The 19,279-nt window shown below is 44.5% G+C and overlaps 1 protein-coding gene across 2 annotated transcripts in view; it reads left to right on the top strand.

The window, feature by feature from the left end:
- LOC309555492 (ATP-binding cassette sub-family B member 5-like) overlaps positions 1 to 19,279 on the top strand; it is a 301,162-nt gene that overhangs the window by 106,506 nt on the left and 175,377 nt on the right. Inside the window, exons 26-27 of one of the 2 annotated variants that reach the window (XM_082257528.1) lie at positions 4,580 to 4,726; positions 11,259 to 11,575. The exons of the other annotated variant lie outside the window; for it this stretch is intronic. Coding sequence (XP_082113654.1) covers positions 4,580 to 4,726; positions 11,259 to 11,456 — 345 coding nt within the window. The 3' untranslated portion in view covers positions 11,457 to 11,575. Of the gene's footprint in view, positions 1 to 4,579; positions 4,727 to 11,258; positions 11,576 to 19,279 lie in introns of those variants that run through there. 2 annotated transcript variants of the gene reach the window in all.

Below are 19,279 nucleotides of genomic sequence, written 5' to 3'. Positions count from 1 at the left end.
GATCTTAATGTGCACAAGGAAAACTTTGGTACCGAGCAGAAAAAAGACCCTACCCTTGCCAGGGCCTGGGAGAATGTAGTAGTGTTTAATGATGTATCTGTTGAACCAGGGGACAGGCCCTGTTTTCCTTTTTTCAGCAGCAATGAAGATTTATTGTATCGGGTATATAAAAAGAACAATGAAATTGTTGAACAGTTGGTGGTCCCTAAGCCTTACAGATGGGTGGTGCTGGAATTGGCTCATGTACACTTACTGGGAGGTCATTTAGGGGTTGAAAAAACCACTGAAAGGGTGTTACGCAGGTTTTACTGGCCTGGGATACAGAAAGAAATTGACAATTATTTTGAATCATGTCCTGTGTGTCAGATGTCAGCCCCACTACCCCACTTCCCAAGTCCTTTAGTGCCCTTACCCATTATTGAAGTACCCTTTGAGAGGATCGCCATGAACCTCATAGGTCCACTCCCCAAGTCTGCCCGGGGTCATCAACACATTCTTGTTATCATGGATTATGCTACACGTTACCCCGAGGCAGTTCCCTTACGTACTGCATCCGCTAAGAACATTGCTAAAGAGTTGTTCATGGTGTTCAGTCGTGTTGGGATCCCTAAGGAGGTCCTTACGGACCAGGGCACTCCATTTATGTCACGAATAACTAAAGAGTTGTGCAAGTTTTAAGGTGACCCAGTTGCGAACCTCTGTATACCACCCTCAAACTGATGGCCTTGTAGAACGCTTCAATAAAACATTAAAGAGTATGTTAAAAAAGGTTGTGGACATGGATGGAAAAAACTGGGACTTCTTCTACGGGATACTCTCTTTTTGAATTGCTTTATGGGAGACACCCTCGGGGACTCTTAGACCTAGCCAAGGAAACCTGGGAGGGGGAGCAGACACCCCACAAAAGTGTAATTGAGCACATCGCTCAAATGCAGGACAGGATTGCAGCGATCATGCCTATGGTAAATGAACACTTACTGCAGGCCCAGGCAGCCCAACAGAGAATATACAACAGGGGAGCCCGACTCCGTGTCTTCTCACCTGGTGACAGGGTCCTGGTGTTAGTTCCTACTGTCGAGAGCAAGTTCCTAGCTAAGTGGCAGGGTCCCTTCGAAGTATTGGAAAGAGTTGGGGAGGTCAATTATAAAGTGCATCAACCAGGAAAAAGGAAGCCACAGCAGATTTATCATATTAATCTGTTAAAGCCCTGGAAGGATAGGCTGGCCTTAACTGTGAGGTCCGTCCCTGTAACATCTAGGGGTACTGAGTCCCCTCTGGTCCCTGAGGTCACGATTCCAGACACCCTGTCTTATTCCCAAAAACAAGAAGCTAGAGAGTTCCTGATAAGGAATAGAGAGAAATTTTCAGAGTTACCTGGTACGACTTCAGCAGTTCAGCATGATATTGTTACTGAACCTGGGGTCCGTGTCAAGCTCAAACCGTACCGAATTCTCGAAGCGAGGAGAAAGGACATTAGTGATGAAGTAAAAAGGATGCTGGAGCTAGATGTCATTGAGGAATCCAATAGTGACTGGTCTAGACCCATCGTTTTAGTCCCAAAACCGGATGGTACTTGGAGGTTCTGTAACGACTTCAGAAAACTCAATGCAGGGACAAAGTTTGACACGTACCCAATGCCCAGAGTGGACGAACTTATAGACAGCAAAGCCCGCTATCTAACTACTTTAGACTTGACCAAAGGATATGGGCAAATACCCCTGACTGGTAGCGCCAAAGAAAAGACTGCATTTGTTACCCCAGAGGGTTCATTTCAGTATAAAAAAATGCCTTTTGGGTTGCAAAATGCCCCTGCGACATTTCAGAGGGCCATGGACAGGACCCTAAGACCTCACCGACAGTATGCAGCTGTCTATCTGGACGATATAGTGGTACATAGCACTGACTGGCAGTCTCACTTGCCCAGTGTACAGGCTGTTCTGGATTCCCTCTTCAAGGAAGGTTTTACAGCAAACCCAAAAAAATGCGCCATTGGTTTAGAGGAAGCCAGGTATTTGGGCTACACTATTGGTCGTGGAGTCATTAAACCTCAGTTAAACAAAGTAGAAGCCATCCAAGAATGGCCACGTCCCGCAAACAAGAAGCAGGTCAGAGCCTTTCTTGGGATTGCAGGGTACTATAGGAGGTTTATCCCGAATTTTGCAACTCTAGCTGCCCCACTGACCGACCTTACGAAAGGGAAAGAATCAGTAATGGTGAAATGTTCCCCAATAGCAGAGGAGTCTTTCCAAGTTTTAAAAAAGGCTCTTTGTGCACAGCCAGTGTTGTACTCCCCTGATTTCTCAAAGGATTTCTTGGTTCAGATGGATGCGCCTGATGTAGGTATTGGGGCCGTATTGTCACAGGTACACAATGGGGAAGAACACCCTGTGGTATACCTGAGCAGAAAGCTTAATGAACACGAGAGAAAATATGCAGTCATTGAAAAGGAATGTTTAGCCATAAAGTGGGCCTTGGACGCGCTAAGGTACTATCTGTTAGGGCGCCAGTTTGATTTGATAACTGACCATGCTCCTCTGAAATGGATGGCCCAAAAGAAGGAGACTAATAGACGGGTGAACCGGTGGTTTTTGGCTCTACAAGATTACTCCTTCACTGTAAAACACAGGCCAGGTGTTGAGATGGGGAATGTAGATGCCCTGTCCCGTGTTCACTCCTGTTGAGCCACAGGTGTTCCAACCCTGGGGGGGAGGGGGGGGGATATGTAGCAGAGTGTCCCAGAGAGAGCCAGGAAAAGTCTTCTTCGGGGTTTATACATCACCCAGGCATCTCTCGTATACCTTTAAGGATCTCTGATCCATGATCCAGTTCAGATCTTGGTCCTCTTCCCCAGGCCAATTTAAACTCACCTGAGACAGACAGCAGCTCTCTCTCAGCCTGGGAAAACAGACACTGTTTGTCTATGAGAGCGGAAGGTCAGTAAAACTACCAGTTTGTGTCTTTGGAAGCTGACAAGCTGTAGGCTTGCTCAGTCTGTGTTAGTGAGGGACTGCATTGTGTGTAGTAAGTGCCGGGACACGGCTAGGCCTTGTTTATTATTATTATTCCTGCTTGTTTTCCTTAAAGCACTGTACAGCAGTACAGTGTATAGCACCAATAAACACCGCACTGTTTGTCACTACCACACTGGATTTGGTATCTGTGCCTGAAAGACTGCTCATCCCAGGGAGCTTTGCACCTGATACCTGTTCCCCAGCTTACAACACATATGTTCATACATATTTTTTAGATCAATGGGGGCTGGATGTGCCCATACACTCTGTTCACTTTATGGACTACACTATATCACCTGGCCTGCCCTCTTGTTGGCCCCCTTATCTGGATACGTTTTCCTGCCACAGCCTCGGGAGAGACGTTTGTCCGGCACCCCTTTCTGGAGGCTGGTTTCACTCTTTGAGGTGACTTGTGAGTAATTAGGTTTTTCCCATTTTTTTTTCTCTTACACTTATTTATACTTATAGATAACCCCTGGCATCAAACTCCTGAGACATTTTCTCAAATAAAACATCTCTACTATAATATTGCCATTATCTAAATCCTTAGCCACTGGATGTATCCTTGTAACTCTCTGATGTTCCCGTCACCTGATAAGAGTGTTTGTAGGCTTCCTCACAGCTCGTCTGCAAGCAGACATTTCCCACGCTCCTTCTTTACTTGTTTTTTTTGGAGCAGCATAGTCCAGTTGTTTCCAGGTGCACACTGCTTTTTTTCGAACTTAGATCTAAGCTCTCACTCTACACAAGGTAGGCATTTGTATGTAAAGGAAACACCAGTCACTCATAGTGTGTCAATGCCATCTTGACCAATATAAGCACAGCAAGGCCGTTGTTTCGTCATCTACCCCTGGACTGTGTAGGAATTGTCTCAGCTGCAACTTCTCTTTCTGGCTGTAGTCCCACTGTAAGTAGTTTTGCTGATGTCATCAGCAACAAAACAGATGGCAAGCAGCAAATTCAGCAATGTTAATTTTTGATCAATGAAGAGAGGGTTCCAGAGCATCTTTGGCAAAGGAAGTGCGGGTCTGCAAAGCAATATCAGTGGTTTCCAGGTTCCCAACTAGGCCCAAATCTCATAATAATCCCGTAAAAATATATTAATTGCATACATTTCCTTCAAATCTATATTTTACTAGGCCAGGTATTTTCTTACAAGCTAGAAGCATGAGCTTTGCCAATTGCAGAGCTAAAAGGCTGTATTGGCAATCCAACTCTTTTCTGGATCTCTGGATCTCATTCTGTTACATGCTTGCAGCAGACACGCTTTTCTACTCAGGCTGTTGCTGTTTCCTAAGGAAAAAACTGTAAGACTTTGCACACCTTTTGTTTGGATGCACCTGTAATGTAGTTACATTAGCCATTTGATGGCTTGGTAGTTTAATTGATAGCTAACATAAGCAAATAGTAACTGTAGGTTATGTCATGTAGTCAGGGTATGTCTTAAATGTAACAGTTTTGGAAACTGTGGTGTTTAGTTCACCTTTAAATTTAAAGTTCTATTGGGCTTTAAACAAAGTATTGAATATGGTAATGCAGGCTATTAATAGGTGTTTTATTTTGCTTAGAAATATAATACAAGAGTTGGAGATAAAGGAACTCAGCTTTCAGGAGGTCAAAAGCAGAGGATAGCCATAGCCCGGGCACTTATCCGTTCCCCAAAACTGCTACTGCTGGATGAAGCCACCTCAGCACTGGACAACGAAAGTGAAAAGGTAATCAATAAAATATTGCACTTTTTACCCACAGTTAGTAGGCCTGAGAAGTTTACATTTCACTGCTGTTTAAAATGCATCTTCAGTCAGACTTTTTTTTTTTAAGTTTTAGATAGACTGGGTAATGGTTAGAACCTCTCATGTTATAATCACTTGATTGAATAACTGTGGAACAAAAAATGTGTTTCTCTTTCGTTCATTGACAGACACAGCTCCTGGTATTCATAACCATTGGGCTATACTTTCCCCTAAAGGAGTAGGATACTCGGCAGAAAAAAATGGATTTTTGACTTACAGTAAAATCCTTTTCTCTTGGGTTCATTGACGGACACAGCCAAAGGAGGCATCCACAGATGCCATCACATCCACCTTATAAAATTTGGTAAAGGTATGAACAGACAACCAAGTCACCGCCTTGCACACCTGAAGCACAGACGCCTGATGGCAAAAGGCCCAGGAAGCACTCTATGCCAGGACCAAAGATCCCAGCAAGGAACTAGGTCCTTATTCCTGACTAGGCAGATTAAAACTGACATCCTATGCAGGAAGAGAGAGGGTATACCCCCAGGGACTGCCCATAGGCTTAGCCAGAAATTCTTTCTTTAACAAGGCAACTATGATTCCGGTTGAAGAGTCTCCAGCCTTTAAGGACCCGGGTGACAGGAAGGTGGAGGCTGTGGCCTGCAATATGTATACCCTGGCTAGTTCGGCCGATGTTCACCATTGCCCTGGTGTTGCAGACTCTGACTGAATGGGCTAGGCTTTTGCACCATGACCTGGAGGGTGAGTAGCTCCCCCCTGCCTTTGCTGAGCTGGCGGACCAGCTGGTCCAGGGGCTGCAGTTTATCGTGTTGTCTCTTTGGATGCAGCTCCCCTAGTGGCTCGGCTCTCTGTTTCAGCAGGGGTCCTTCGGCATGTCCTTTGGCTCAAATTCTGGTCTGCGGACCAGACTTCTATAAAGGCCTTGACTGATCTTCCCTTTCAGGGAGATCGCCTGTCTGGTGCTACCCTGGATGACACCATTAAAGGCCTCGCAGGGTGGAAGAGTACCTTTCTTCCACAGGCTACTAAGGGCAAGGACCCTCATTGTAGACATGGGCCCCCCTTCTAGGCTAATAAGAAGTTTGATGTCCCTAAGAGTCTGGACAAAGGATCAGAGCCCTACGGGGCCTCCTCCGGAGGATCCAAGTGAACTTTGTCTGGCAAGTCAAGAGTGGGCTTCTCCAGACGTGCGGACAAGGCCCCCTCAGCATGAAGGTGTGCCCTCACCCGTATCTGGGGTGAAGGGACGTCTTTTCTGGTTTCCGGACCCATCGACTCCCCTCGTACATGTTAGGTGGGTCCACAAGGTCATTCGACACACAAGGAGAAGCACGGCGCCCAGTGTAAACCAGTTAGTATAAAAGCCTGTATTGAAATCTCAGCTGCTCCTTCGGGGACACCTGGGGTTAGAGTCTGATCAATAGAGAACTGGAAGAAAAAGGAGCGCTTCTGATTGTGGCTATTATGAAGTGACCGGTAAATGATAAAGTAATGATAAAGTAAATGCAAATGTATAATGTGTAAATCTTGAATGAAGCTCCACTCCAGAGAGAGAGCTCCAAATAATTCAGTTTAATAAGAAGGATAAAAAAACATTGATAAAACAATATTAAAATGCCACTCTTAGGATGACGAGCTGAGCCTGTGTACTTGCCCCACTGCTGAAAGATCTTACATTGATATGTCTGTGGCCAAGAGACCATTGCGAGCAGGCACCCGTGCCTCAGCTGTGATGGTCCGGACGGTGGAGGTGCTGTGATACCAGGCGAAGAAACAGTGCGGTAATCATCCACAGACAGCTGAGGGGGGCGCAGGAGATTATGTCAATCATCCATGCATGCAAGTATCAGGAAAGGAAAACTGACAACAGAAGAGGAAACAGACACAGCCTATGAATCCTCCAGTGTGGAAGCAAACGGTCCCGTCACCATGAAGACATGTTTCGCGCTCCATGCTTTGTCAAAGTCAGGTGATGGGACGGACCAAGCATGTGTATATATATATCTTTCTGCATACAAATATAGTGGGTAATGAGGTACAAAAATAAAATACAAAAAAGGGGGGAAAAAACTGGGAGAAAATAAAAGATAAATATAATAGGAAAAAACTTTTTAAACAAAATTATGCATTTCAATTTCCTCATTTAAACCATTGGAGGACAGAGTATCAAACTTAAAAATCCAAAATGCTTCATGTTTACATAATAGTGTGAACCTTTCATTGCTTGTTAACTTTTTTCAGAGATATGTTCAATTGCTAGGACTGTCAGGACCCTAAAATCCTTATTGTGATGAGCCAAAAAGTGTTTGGGAACACTGCCGCTGCCACCCTTGATTAGTTTCCTGTGTTCGCCTATCCATACGCGAAGGGTGCATGTAGTATGGCCAACATAGTAAAGATTACATGGGCATTTCAAAAAAATAAATGACAAACTCGGTCGAAAAGGTAATAAACTTCTTGATATTAAAATCATGACCTTTGCTGTCAGAAAACATGGATGTACCATGCGGATAGATTGGCATGTAAGGCACCCTCTCTTTTTACACTGAAAGGTCCCTACCCTATTGTCGAAATAGGATCGGATGTCCATATGTTCTTTTTTAGTATTATGAATCTTACTTGGAGCTATGACATTTTTTTAAAGTCCTAGCATTTCTGAATGTCACCTGCGGGTTGAGAGGCAAGATGTCCGCCAGTTTCGGATCTAATTTTAAAATACTCCAATGTTTCTGGAAAATCTTGGTAATATTTCGATACTCATCATTGTAGTGTGTGACGAACCTGGCCGATGTGGCACTATCCTTCTCCTTTTATTTTTTTTGTAGACGGTGGGAACGATTTTTGTGTTTGGAAGGTTTCTTCCAAGAGGGTGTCAGGAAAACCCTTTTCTGATAGTCTTTTTATTTGGCAAAGTCCTCTGTTCAATGTAATCTTCGGTTTTGGTACAATTTCGTCCTAATCTCTGAAATTGGCCACCCGGAATGTTGTTCCCCCATGATGGATGGTGGCAGCTAGTATAGTGTAAATAGGAATTGCCACTTATAGGTTTACAATGATTCTTAGAGAACATTTTTCGTCCTCATGTGTTAATTCCAAGTCCAAGAACACAAGTTGGAGTGGATCAATAACATATGTGAATTTCAAGTCCAGCGTGTTGTTATTGCAATGGACTACAAAGGAGGAAAAAAGATTCACAGAGCCTTCCAAATAAGTTACACTTCATCAATGTATCTGCCATAAAGGATGATGTACTTGGCAAAGGGATTGGAGTTCCAAATATATAATTCCTCCCAATAACCCATTGCAATATTTGCATAGCAGGGAGCAAAATTGGCTCCCATTGCATGTGTTCTCAAACCTGTTTAAAGTCTCCAGGAAGGAAGGCAAGCTGCGTCCAATTCTAGACCTCAGGGCGCTGAACTGCAGGGCAGAAGTTCAGAATAGAGTCCATTCGCATGGTGGTGGCATCCCTGTATCAGGGGGATTTACTTGCCTCTATCGACATCAAGGATGCTTACCTTCACATTCCAATATGTGCCGATCACCAGCGCTTCCTCCGCTTTGCCGTGGGAGATGAGCATTATCAGTTTGTGGCGTTACCCTTTGGTCCTGCCTCTACTCCTTGGGTCTTCACGAAAGTGTTAGCCCCGGTGCTAGCATTGTTACGCCAAAGGGGGATCGCGGTTCTGGGCTACTTTGATGACCTCCTTCTGCGAGCGGAGTCTCCTACTGCTCTAATGGAAAACTAGGAGATCACCATACAACCTCTAAGGGAGTGCGGCTGGATTCGGAATTTTCAGAAGTCTGCTCTGGTTCCGTCCACAAAAGCTGAACTATCTGGGTCTTACTCTGGACTCGGTCTTCCTTTGGACAAACTCCAGAAACTGCAGGCTGCAATTCGTCTCCTGCAGTCCAGCAGATGGTCATCCCTCCGGACTTGCATGCGAGCGCTGTGTCTGATGGTGTCTACCTTCGAGGCGAAAATGGGAAAAGAATCCTCAGTCTCTGGACAATCAGATCTGGCTGAGCTGGAGAACGAAAGAGTCCCTGATATGGTGGCTTTGTTTTCTGGCACTTCGGCTGTGCAAATCCTTCCTCCCCTTGTATTGGACAGTGGTCACCACGGATGCCAGCCTGTCTGGCTGGGGCGGTGTTCCCTGCAAAAAATTCTGCTCAGGGGGTCTGGACACTGGAATAGTCCAGACTACCGATCAGTGTCTTAGAACTCCAAGCGATCAGACTGTGCCTGGAACATTGGATGGATCGTCTTAAAGGATGTCCAGTGCGCATTCAATGGGATAATGCCACAGCCATGGCTTATGTCAATCACCAGGGGGGGCACAAGAAGTGTCCTGGCGGCTCTGGAAGTAGCCGGCATTCTAAGGTGGGCAGAACAGTTCGTTCCAGTCCTCTCTGCCGTACACATTCCCGGAGTGGAAAACTGTCAGGCGGACTACCTCAGTTGGCAGGTGTTGGACCAAGGGGAGTGGTTCCTTCATCCGGCGGTGTTACATCAGTTGTGTCTCTGGTGGGGCATCCCCGAGGTGGATCTGTTGGCATCTCGGCTCAACAGAAAGGTGCAGAGGTTTGTGGCTCTGTCACGGGATCCTCTGGGGGATGCCACAGATGCGCTGGGGGCCCATGGGGTCAGTATTGTCTGATTTACGCCTTCCCTCCTCTGAAGCTTCTGCCAAGACTTCTATGCAGGATCGATGCAGAAGGGATTCCGATCATCTTAGTGACCCCGGACTGGCCTCGGCTTGGTACGCCGATCTGGTGCAGCTGGTTTCCGACGTTCCTTGGAAAATTCCTCTCAGGGAGGATCTGCTGTCCCAAGGACCAATCTTCTATCTTACTTTACACTCGCTGGCTTTGACTGCTTGGCTGTTGAATGCCAGGTGCAGATGGATAGAGGTTTGTCGATGATTCCAACACTGTTAAAAGCTAGGAAATCTGTAAGACGTACATTGCGTGGTGTGAGTCTCTTGGGGTTCATCCTCTCTCTTTTTTTGGTGGCTCAGATCTTGACCTTCCTTCAATGGGGGGTTGAGCAGAAACTGGCCTTGAGTACTATTAAGGGTCAGGTGTCGGCCTTAGCTGTTTTCTTTCAACGGCCCTTGGAGTCGATACTTGGTCCCTCCAGTGCGGTCTCCGTTGCCGTCTTGGGACCTCAATTTGTTCTCAGTCCTCCAAAAGCCTTCTTTTGAGAACCTTCAGGAGATTCCCCTGCTTACGCTGTCCCAGAAGGTGGCCTTTTTGGTGGCTATCACCTCTGTGCACAGGTTGTAGGATTGGCGGCCTTATCCTGGTTTCACCTAACTTGGTGATTCACAGAGATAAGGTGTTTTTTTTCGCCCCTGTCCAATTTTCATTTGAATGAAGACATTGTGTGGCCTTCCCTGTGTCCCTGGCCAAAACACCTGAAGGAAATTGCCTTGCATGCCTTGGATGTGGTCTGGGAAATTAGGGTTTACCTGGCAACTACGGATTCTTTAAGAAAGTCATACTCACTACTCATGCTCACGGATGGGCCTCAGAAAGGGTTGTCCACTTCCTCTGCGTCAATTTCCAGATGGATCAGACAAACGGTGATTCAGGCCTATTCCCTCAAGGGTCAGGTTCCTCCTTTCCCTGTCAAGGTGCACTCTACTTGGGCGCTCTGCCTTCTGGGCCTTCCGTCATCAGGTGTCAGTGATGCAGGTTTACAAGACGGCCAGCTGGTCTTGGGTGCACACTTTCACAAAGTTCTATAAAGTAGATGTGTTGGCATCTGTAGATGCTTCTTTTGGCCGCAAAGTTTTTAAGGGCTGCTGTTTAGAGGACCTGGTGCTCTTTGAGGGTGTATTATGCTTTTCAGGTGGGTCTCTTTTTTGCTATTCCCACCCCTCATGTTTAACACTGCTTTGGGACGTCCCAATGGTTAAGAAGATCAGGAGCTGTGTCCGTCAATGAACGAAAGAGAAAATGGGATTTTTGACTTGATGTTCTCTGTTCATTGATAGACATAGCACCCACCCCTCTGTGGTGTTGTAATTTTTCTGACACCGCTTGTAACAAAACCGAGTACCTATAGCAGAGAGAGGGAGTATACCCCCTGGGACTGCCCAAAGGCATAGCCTGACTTTTTTTCTGCCTAGTGTCCTATCCCTGTAGGGGGCAGTATAACCCACTGAATAAGAAGATCAGGAGCTGTGTCCGTCAATGAACATCAGAGAAATGGATTTTACGTAAGTCAAAAATTCCATTTTCCCTTTTTATGCTCTAATTTACTATTATTAAGTAAACGTCCTCAGTTTGGAGATTTACCCTGAACTACATGACCACTGTCCCTGAAGCATGACATTAAGGAAATTCAGAAGCATGTCTGCATGTGAGAAAGGGTTTAATGTTGCATATACTGTATATCCCTCTTTTTAGATTTACAACTCAGCTATAGTTCTTTTTTACTATAACCCATTTTACTAAAAATCCTCTGTCTCACTTTATTAAGGTTGTACAACAAGCTCTCGATCAAGCCAGGAAAGGAAGGACTTGCATCATGATCGCCCACAGACTGTCCACAGTCCAGAATGCTGACCTTATTGTCGTTATGAAGAATGGGAGGATATTAGAATTTGGAACCCACCAACAGCTTCTGTCAAACCGAGGGGCATATTACCAATTAGTAAATGCACAAACCATAACTTAGAGAAAGTCGCAAAGCTGTTAGCAAAGAAATTCAGGTTTGTATACTTTTACATTGTTACATTGGCCCAGGTATGTATATACCATAACTGTGGGATCCCTCTAAAACACGTGTCAAACACAAGGCCAGTGGGCCGAATACGGCCTGCCAGGCCAGTTTAGGTAACCCTCACACCCAAGGCTTTTTTCAGCTAGAATGTGGCAGATTTTTGTTGCCACCTCCATCTCTCTCCTTCTGCTCCCCGCTCACCCCTGTCATTTGTAAACAGGGAAGCCTTTTGTGTTTGCAAAGATAACTTTCTCTTGCTAGCTCTCACAGATCCCTGTCTGCCCTGCACTCACAGCAGGGACAAGAAAGGCGCAGTGTGGAATGGGGCATTATGTTGTTCTCTGCACTGTGATCCCCCGTCTGCACCCGGGGGCTCAAATGCTGACCAATTCTCTTCCTGCAAGTGAGAGAGATAGAGGCAGAGCCGCCTACACTGTCGGGAGGTACTAGAGCCGGGCTGGGTAGGTATGAATCAAGGAAACTTCTGGGGGAAAGGAGAGAGAAGAGGTGTGGAAGGAGATGTGTGCAGAGGTGGGGGTTGGGGGAACATTGGTGCAGAGGTCAGAGCCAAGGAGGGGTGGGAGTGAGCTGTGGACAGTGCGTGAAAGAGAGCTGAACCCTGCACACTGTTCATAGCACACCCTAAACCCTGCACTTTGTATGTGGTGCACTCATCAACCCTGCACTCTGTACACAGTGCACCCCTGAACTCTGCACTATATGCATAGTGCACCCCTGAAAATGCACTCTGTACACAGTGCATCCCTATACCCTGCACTTGGTGTGTAGCGCACCGCTGAACTCTGCACTGTGTAGGTAGTACACCCCTGAAATTTAGGGTGTGGTTGAGTTCCTGCATGTATTCCCTGAGAAAAAAAAGCCCTGGATACATTTATATAGTCTTACAGATACAAACAGCCCCTTGAGAGCAACCATAATGCTGATGCGGCCCAAAATGAAATTGAGTTTGACACCCCTGCTCTAGAAGCTGGAAATCACTGTAATTAGCACCGCTACTACAGTGATTGCCGATAGTTTCTGGGTCCCAGGCTGAGCAGTTGCCCTGTTGCATTAAGAACACAGGAGGTTGGATGCTTGGCATTGGCATGGGGTGATGTCATTGCCCCTCATCTGCACTTCATCCAATCAGAGGACACTTTACATTCATTGAGAAAATGAAAAGCAGCTGTGCTGAGCGGCCGGCCTCCTGTGTTCAGAGTGCAGCAAGACAAAAACTTGGCAAGGTAAATAATGAGGATCACTAAAGTAGTGGTGAGTATTACAGTGATTTTCAGCTTCTAGAGATCCCACGGGTATGGTATATGAATAGTTATTTTGGTCCAGGCTGGACGATTGGAGCTATGTAAAAATATACATACCTGGAATTCTTCTTTTAAGTATATATTTGCATATTAGGGGAATCTAACAGGTGTACCTGATAGCCCTGCCCCTCCGCTATAGATACTTACCTTCCCTGAACGTGCTGGAGCACTAAGAAAAAGTCCTGAGTAAGCTCCAGTTTATTCTGGGTCAAAGTTTACTAATGGCTAAGGATCCTCTCCTGCCCTCATGTGACAATGTTTTGGCCTGGGTATTACCTGCTTAGTCACTGCATTGCAGGAAATGGCCAACAGAGTACATTGCTCCCCCCGGGTATTGAACTGTTCTCTGGAGGCAAACGTGGAGGCAAGGAAGCAAGATATTGAGTTAACCTGTTAGTTTGCCCTTAATAGGCAAAGTACAGATGCACTTTAATGCTTGACTTGTACCCTGGTGCTACCTATAGCTGACGACAGCATCTACATGATTTGCAAACATTTTCCAGCTTCTTACATGTTTATCCTGCACTAATAGATGTAACACTAACAGTGCCTGCCTATGCAGCGACAACATACTAATAATTTATTCATTATTTATTATGTAGTGTATTTCATTCCTATTTCCTTTAATCCCAACTCCTGCCAACATTTTTTTTCTAAATGTTTGTCATAATGGGGAAGAGTCAGAAAAAAGTTTTTGCTCTACATACTTTAAAGACACCCTGTCACCAGGTCATTCATTTCAACAAAAATCTTCTAATAAGAATGATGCGTATTTATGGTATTTTAGGTACAGTATGTTAATTACCTGTAAGTTTCCCATGTGTGGACATCTGTAAGCACCAAGACTGGTGCTGGGGGCCATCATCATGGATGTGTCAGCAGACTCAGAGCTGTCACTCAAGTAACAGACTAGTATTCCCCTTCGCTTCTCCCCAAGCAACTACATACAGTAAATGGTATGTAGGGAGGGGTGGAGAAGTCAATCCAGATGCTTGCAGAAGAGGAGAGGACTATGGCATACAAGAAGGGAAGAGCTGTGCTAGGGAACTGACTCTTCTTGAGTAGTCACATTTTCTAGCAAGCTCTAATACACGTTGGAAATTAAAAAAACATAATTTATAGAAAGGAAAAACACAAAAAAATAGGCATTTAAAGTACTTGATAAGTGCAGAACCATCAGCATTCACTTGGCTGAAGCCAGACCAGTATAACATGAATTCAGCTTCATTGATGTAGGATACTGCAATTCCAGCCCCTCTATAAAAATGAGGAACTCTGTGTTCAATGAAGCCATTTACCTGTGGATTTCAGTAACAATGGGGAAAGTGTGCTAACAAGAAAAAGTGAAGTTGCATTTGGAATTAAAATATGTTGCATCTTTCTTACAGAGCAAGTGAAAGAAAGAATAGTTTTTCATTTTTTTTTTATCTAGCTAAATTATTCAAAAATAAACAGTTATGACTATTAAAGCTTGGAGTGTTTATTTCAGAAGGTAAGTCCACACAAAATGTATTTTTAGACATCCTATTAGGGGCCCTTTTAAAAGGGCATTCCAATCAGGGTCATCTGTTAGTTTCTCAGGAGGACCTGATCGAAAGCTCCATGTAGCCTATAGACAGGTGGATGTAAGGGGAGTTGTGTCCATTTCCCCCCTCATACCTCCAAGTCTGCAGAGGTATAAAAAAAAAAACAGAAAAGGGTTGCATCCTTTTCGGGTTTTTTGGACCTAGGTGTGGCAGATCAGAGGTAGCCTTATGTAAACGGACAGCGGAGACCATTTACATCTGGCCACCCATCCACTAGGAATAAACTGAACAGCCACAGATTTTAAAAAATTTACGTTTCCTGTTCAGCTCTGATTCAGCATGGGAACTGCTCACTGATGCCCTGCTGATTGAAGTGGACTCCGCTTCATAAAAGGAGAATACGTTGAATAACATACCAGGCTCTTGTAGACACAAGATCTCTGCATTCTGCATGACATCCAAGGCCAATGACATTAGAGAAATTTGGTGGCAAATCAGAGGACTGTATACAGAGCCATCAGCATTGCCAATATAGGAGGGGTGATTCTAAGGCTAAAAATTTTAGGTCAGATGGCTTAATCAGTTCACCACCCAAAGCCAGATTAAATAGTTCTGGGATGTCCCGGGCACACGTGTAGGGGCATGACATCCTAAATGTATTACAAATCCTTGTGTTCTATACCCAATGGACTTTTACATAAAAGAAATGACTTAAATGGCTTCCCTGCGATATCTGCATACCATTTATATATACTATTAACCACTTCCATACCGAGTCATAGTAATATGACGTCGGCATGGTGGTTGTACGGATCCGGGCGGGCGTCATATGACGTCCGCCCGCTCTAGCTGCTACTGCGCGCCCCTGGGGGCGCGCAGCGCAGCGATCAGGGGTGAGGCTCGTCCCCCGGACATAGCCCATCCCTGATCAAGGTAAACAGCCAATAGAAATTGGCTGTTTACCACATGATCGGCTGTGTCAATCACAGCCGATCACATGAGCGGCTCCAGCACGAGCCGCTCGTTCTCTCTGCAATGCGCGCCCCCGGGGGCGCGCAGAGCAGCGATCGGGGACGAGGCTCGTCCCTCGGACAGAGTCGATCCCCGATCTAGGTAAAGAGCCAATGAAATTGGCTCTTTACCACGTGACCGGCTGTGTCCAATCACAGCCGGTCACAAATGTCAACAGAGAACACGGTAACTAGCTGTCACCGTGTTCTCCTCCTCACACACTGATCCTGTGTGAGGAAGAGAGTGTGGTAACAGCTAGTTACCAAGTACAGTGCACCCCAAACACACTGATTGCCCCCCCCCAATAAAGAGCACCTGTCACTAGCCCATCAAAGTACCCGAGTACCTGTCACCAGCCCATCAGGTACTCTGAGGACAGGTACTTGGGTACTCTGATGGGCTGGTGACAGGTATTCAGGTACTCTGATGACAGGTACTCGGGTACTCTGATGACAGGTACTCGGGTACTCTGATGACAGGTACCCGGGTACTCTGATGACAGGTACTCGGGTACTCTGATGACAGGTACCCGGGTACTCTGATGACAGGTACTCGGGTACTCTGATGACAGGTACTCGGGTACTCTGATGACAGGTACTCGGGTACTCTGATGACGGGTACTCTGATGACAGGTACTCGGGTACTCTGATGACGGATACTCGGGTACTCTGATGACGGATACTCGGGTACTTTGAGTACCTGTCAACGGAGTACCCGTCATTAGAGTACCTGAGTACCTGTCACCTACCCATCAGAGTACCCGAGTACCTTCCACCTGCTCATCAGAGTACCTGACGCCTGAAGTACCCGCGTACTTGCCGCCTGCTCATCAGTACCCATCACTACTCATCAGTACTCATCAGTACCTATCACGTATCAGTATCAGTACTACTCATCAGTACCTATCACCTGCCTGTCACCTGCCCATCAGAGTACCCGAGTACCTGTCACCTGCCTATCGGAGTACCCGAGTACCTGCCACCTGCTCATCAGTACCAGAGTACCTGTCACCTGCCCAACAAAGTACCCGAGTACCTGTCGCCCTTCATACAGCCACCATGTCCAAGTCCAAAAAGGTTTATATACGTCCTCCGTTTAAACCTAAATACCGGTGTTATGGCAGCAGATAGCTGCCATAACCCTGGTATTTTTTTTAAAACGGTGGACGGTTGGCTTTCCGATAAGGGTGGTCCCAGCGGCGGATTCGCCGTGGGATCACCCTTCTGGGATGGCGGAAGAGGTGCCCCCTCCCGCCGCGTCCGGTCCTTTTCCCCGCTTACCGGACCCGCCGACAGCGCGGAAAACTATCCGGTCCTGGATCCTCACAGACAGGATGTCGAGTGAGGGCAAGCTTGCCCTCACTTGACTCTATGGTCTTGGAGGACCGGAGCTACGGAAAATGTTGTTGCCTAGCAACCGGTTTAAAGGTCCTTTTTTTTTTTTTCATTTTATATAATAATTTTTTTTTTTTTTTTTTTTTCTATCTTTTAGTGTACTTGTGAGATCTGAGGACTTTTTGACACCAGATCTCACAAAAAAGAGGTCCTGTCGTGCCTTTTTCTATTACAAGTAATGTTTACATTTCTTGTAATAGAAATAAAAATGATCCTTTTTTTTTTTTTTTGTTAAACGGTGTAAAAATAAAAAATAATAAATAAAATAAATAGTAAAAAAAAAAATTAAAGCACCCTGTCCCCGTTAGCTCACGCGCAGAAGCGACGCATACGGAAACCCCGCCCACATATGTAAACGGTGTTCAAACCACACATGTGAGGTATCGCCGTGATCGTTAGAGCAAGGGGAATAATTTGAGCCATAGACCTCCTCTGTAACTCAAAGATGGCAACCTGTAGAAATTTTTAAATTGTCGCCTATGGGGATTTTTAAGTACCAAAGTTTGTCGCCATTCCGTGAGCGTACTCAATTTTGAAACATGACATGTTGGGTATCTATTTACTCGGCGTAACATTATCTTTCACATTATGGAAAAAATTGGGCTAACTTTACTGGTTTCTTATTTTTTAATTAAAAAAAGTGAATTTTTTCCAAAAAAAATAAATTGCGTTTGGAAGACCGCTGCGCAAATACGGTGTGATAAAAAATATTGCAATAATCTCCATTTTAATCTCTAGGGTTTCTGCTAAAAAAAAATATATAATGTTTGGGGGTTCTAAGCAGTTTTCTAGCAAAACAACTGATTTTAGCTTGTAAACACCAAATGTCAAAAATAGGCCTAGGCAAGTGGCTAGGATGCATGATGATGCTCCTTGGATGTTGGGCCCCTCTATATGGCTAGGCTGTGAAAAAGTCTCACACATGTGGTATTGCCATACTCAGGAGGAGTGGCAGAATGAATTTTGGGGTGTCATTTTTGCTGTGTACATGCTATGTGTTAGGAATATCCTATAAATTGACAACTTTGTGTAAAAAAAAAAAGTTTTCATTTTTTTCCCACATTTTCCAAAAACCTGTGGAAAAAAATGACATGTTCAAAGGACCCATAATGCCTCATAGAATATACGTTGGAGTGTTTGCTTTCCAAAATGGGGTCATTTTGTGGACTTTTCCAATTTATTGGTGCTCTAGGGCCTTGAAAAGTGTGATAGGTAGTAAGAAAGTTTTATGTGTATTTATGCTCCTAAAACGCCTTATGGTGCTTCTTGGACGTGGAGTATCTTTTTGTGGCCAGGCTGTGTAAAAGTCTCACACATGTGGTATCGCCATACTCGGAAGGAGTAGCAGAATGTATTTTTGGGTGTAATTTTTGCTGTGTACATGCTATGTGTTAGAAATAGCTTATAAATTGACAACTTTGTGGGAAAAAAAAGAAAAAAAAAATTTTTCTTCATTTTCCCAAGAATTGTGGGAAAAAATTACAACTTCAAAAAACCCACCATGCCTCTTACTAAATACCTTGGACTGTCTACTTTACAAAAAGGGGTCATTTGGGGGGTATTTGTACTGTCCTGACATTTCAGGGCCTCAAGAAAGGAGATAGGCAGTCAGTACATCTGGTGTGATCAATTTTCAGTAATTGGTACCATAGCTTCTAGACTCAATAACTTTCACACAGACTAAATAATATACACTAATTTGGGTTAATTTTACCAGAGACATGTAGCAGTATACATTTTGGCCCAAATGTATGAAGAAATATTAATTTTTTGCAAAATGTTATAATTGAAACTAAAAAAAAGTGTTTTTTTTTTCAAAAATTTTGCTCTTTTTTTGCATATATCACGAAAAAAAAACCCCAGTTGTGATCAAATACCACCAAAAGAAAGCTCTATTTGTGTGAAAAAAATGATAAAAATTTTGTTTGGTTACAGTGTAGCATGACTGAGCAATTGTCATTCAAAGTGTGAGAGTGCTGAAAGCTGAAAATTGGTCTGGGCAGGAAGGGTGTCAAACTGCTCTGTATGGAAGTGGTTAAAGAATACATTCCAACAAGGGATGATGGATCCTCTCGACATGTAGAACATCCACTTTAACTAGAATATTACAACGTACATAGAATCCTCAAATAAATTGTATTATACATTTTCTGAAAGCAGAGGCCCTGGAGAAAAATATGGTAGCAGATGCAGTTTTTTATGTCACACAATATTTGTGCAGCTGTGTATCAAATGTATATTTTCAGTAAGAATACACCAAAATGAATTTCATTGCACACAAACACAATATATAATACCCAATCTGTTGGCAAAATATAAAAGATGGGGTTGCATCACGTAAATAGACAGTTAACACGTCTGAAAACTGTGTGAACCTGTGAAATAGTAAAAATCTATGGCAATTAAACATTTTCATAGGTCACACTTTAAACAGGGTATCAATTTATCAGGTAATTGATTACAGGGGTATCAATTTAGAGTTACAGTATCTTTGAATTATGGCTTTAAAATCATTTCTCTCACTT

Source organism: Pelophylax lessonae (assembly GCF_965119305.1).
Source record: "Pelophylax lessonae genome assembly, chromosome: 5".
Lineage (NCBI taxonomy): Eukaryota > Metazoa > Chordata > Amphibia > Anura > Ranidae > Pelophylax > Pelophylax lessonae.
Note: the sequence above shows the minus strand (reverse complement) of the source record. Positions and strands in the feature narration are given on the sequence as shown.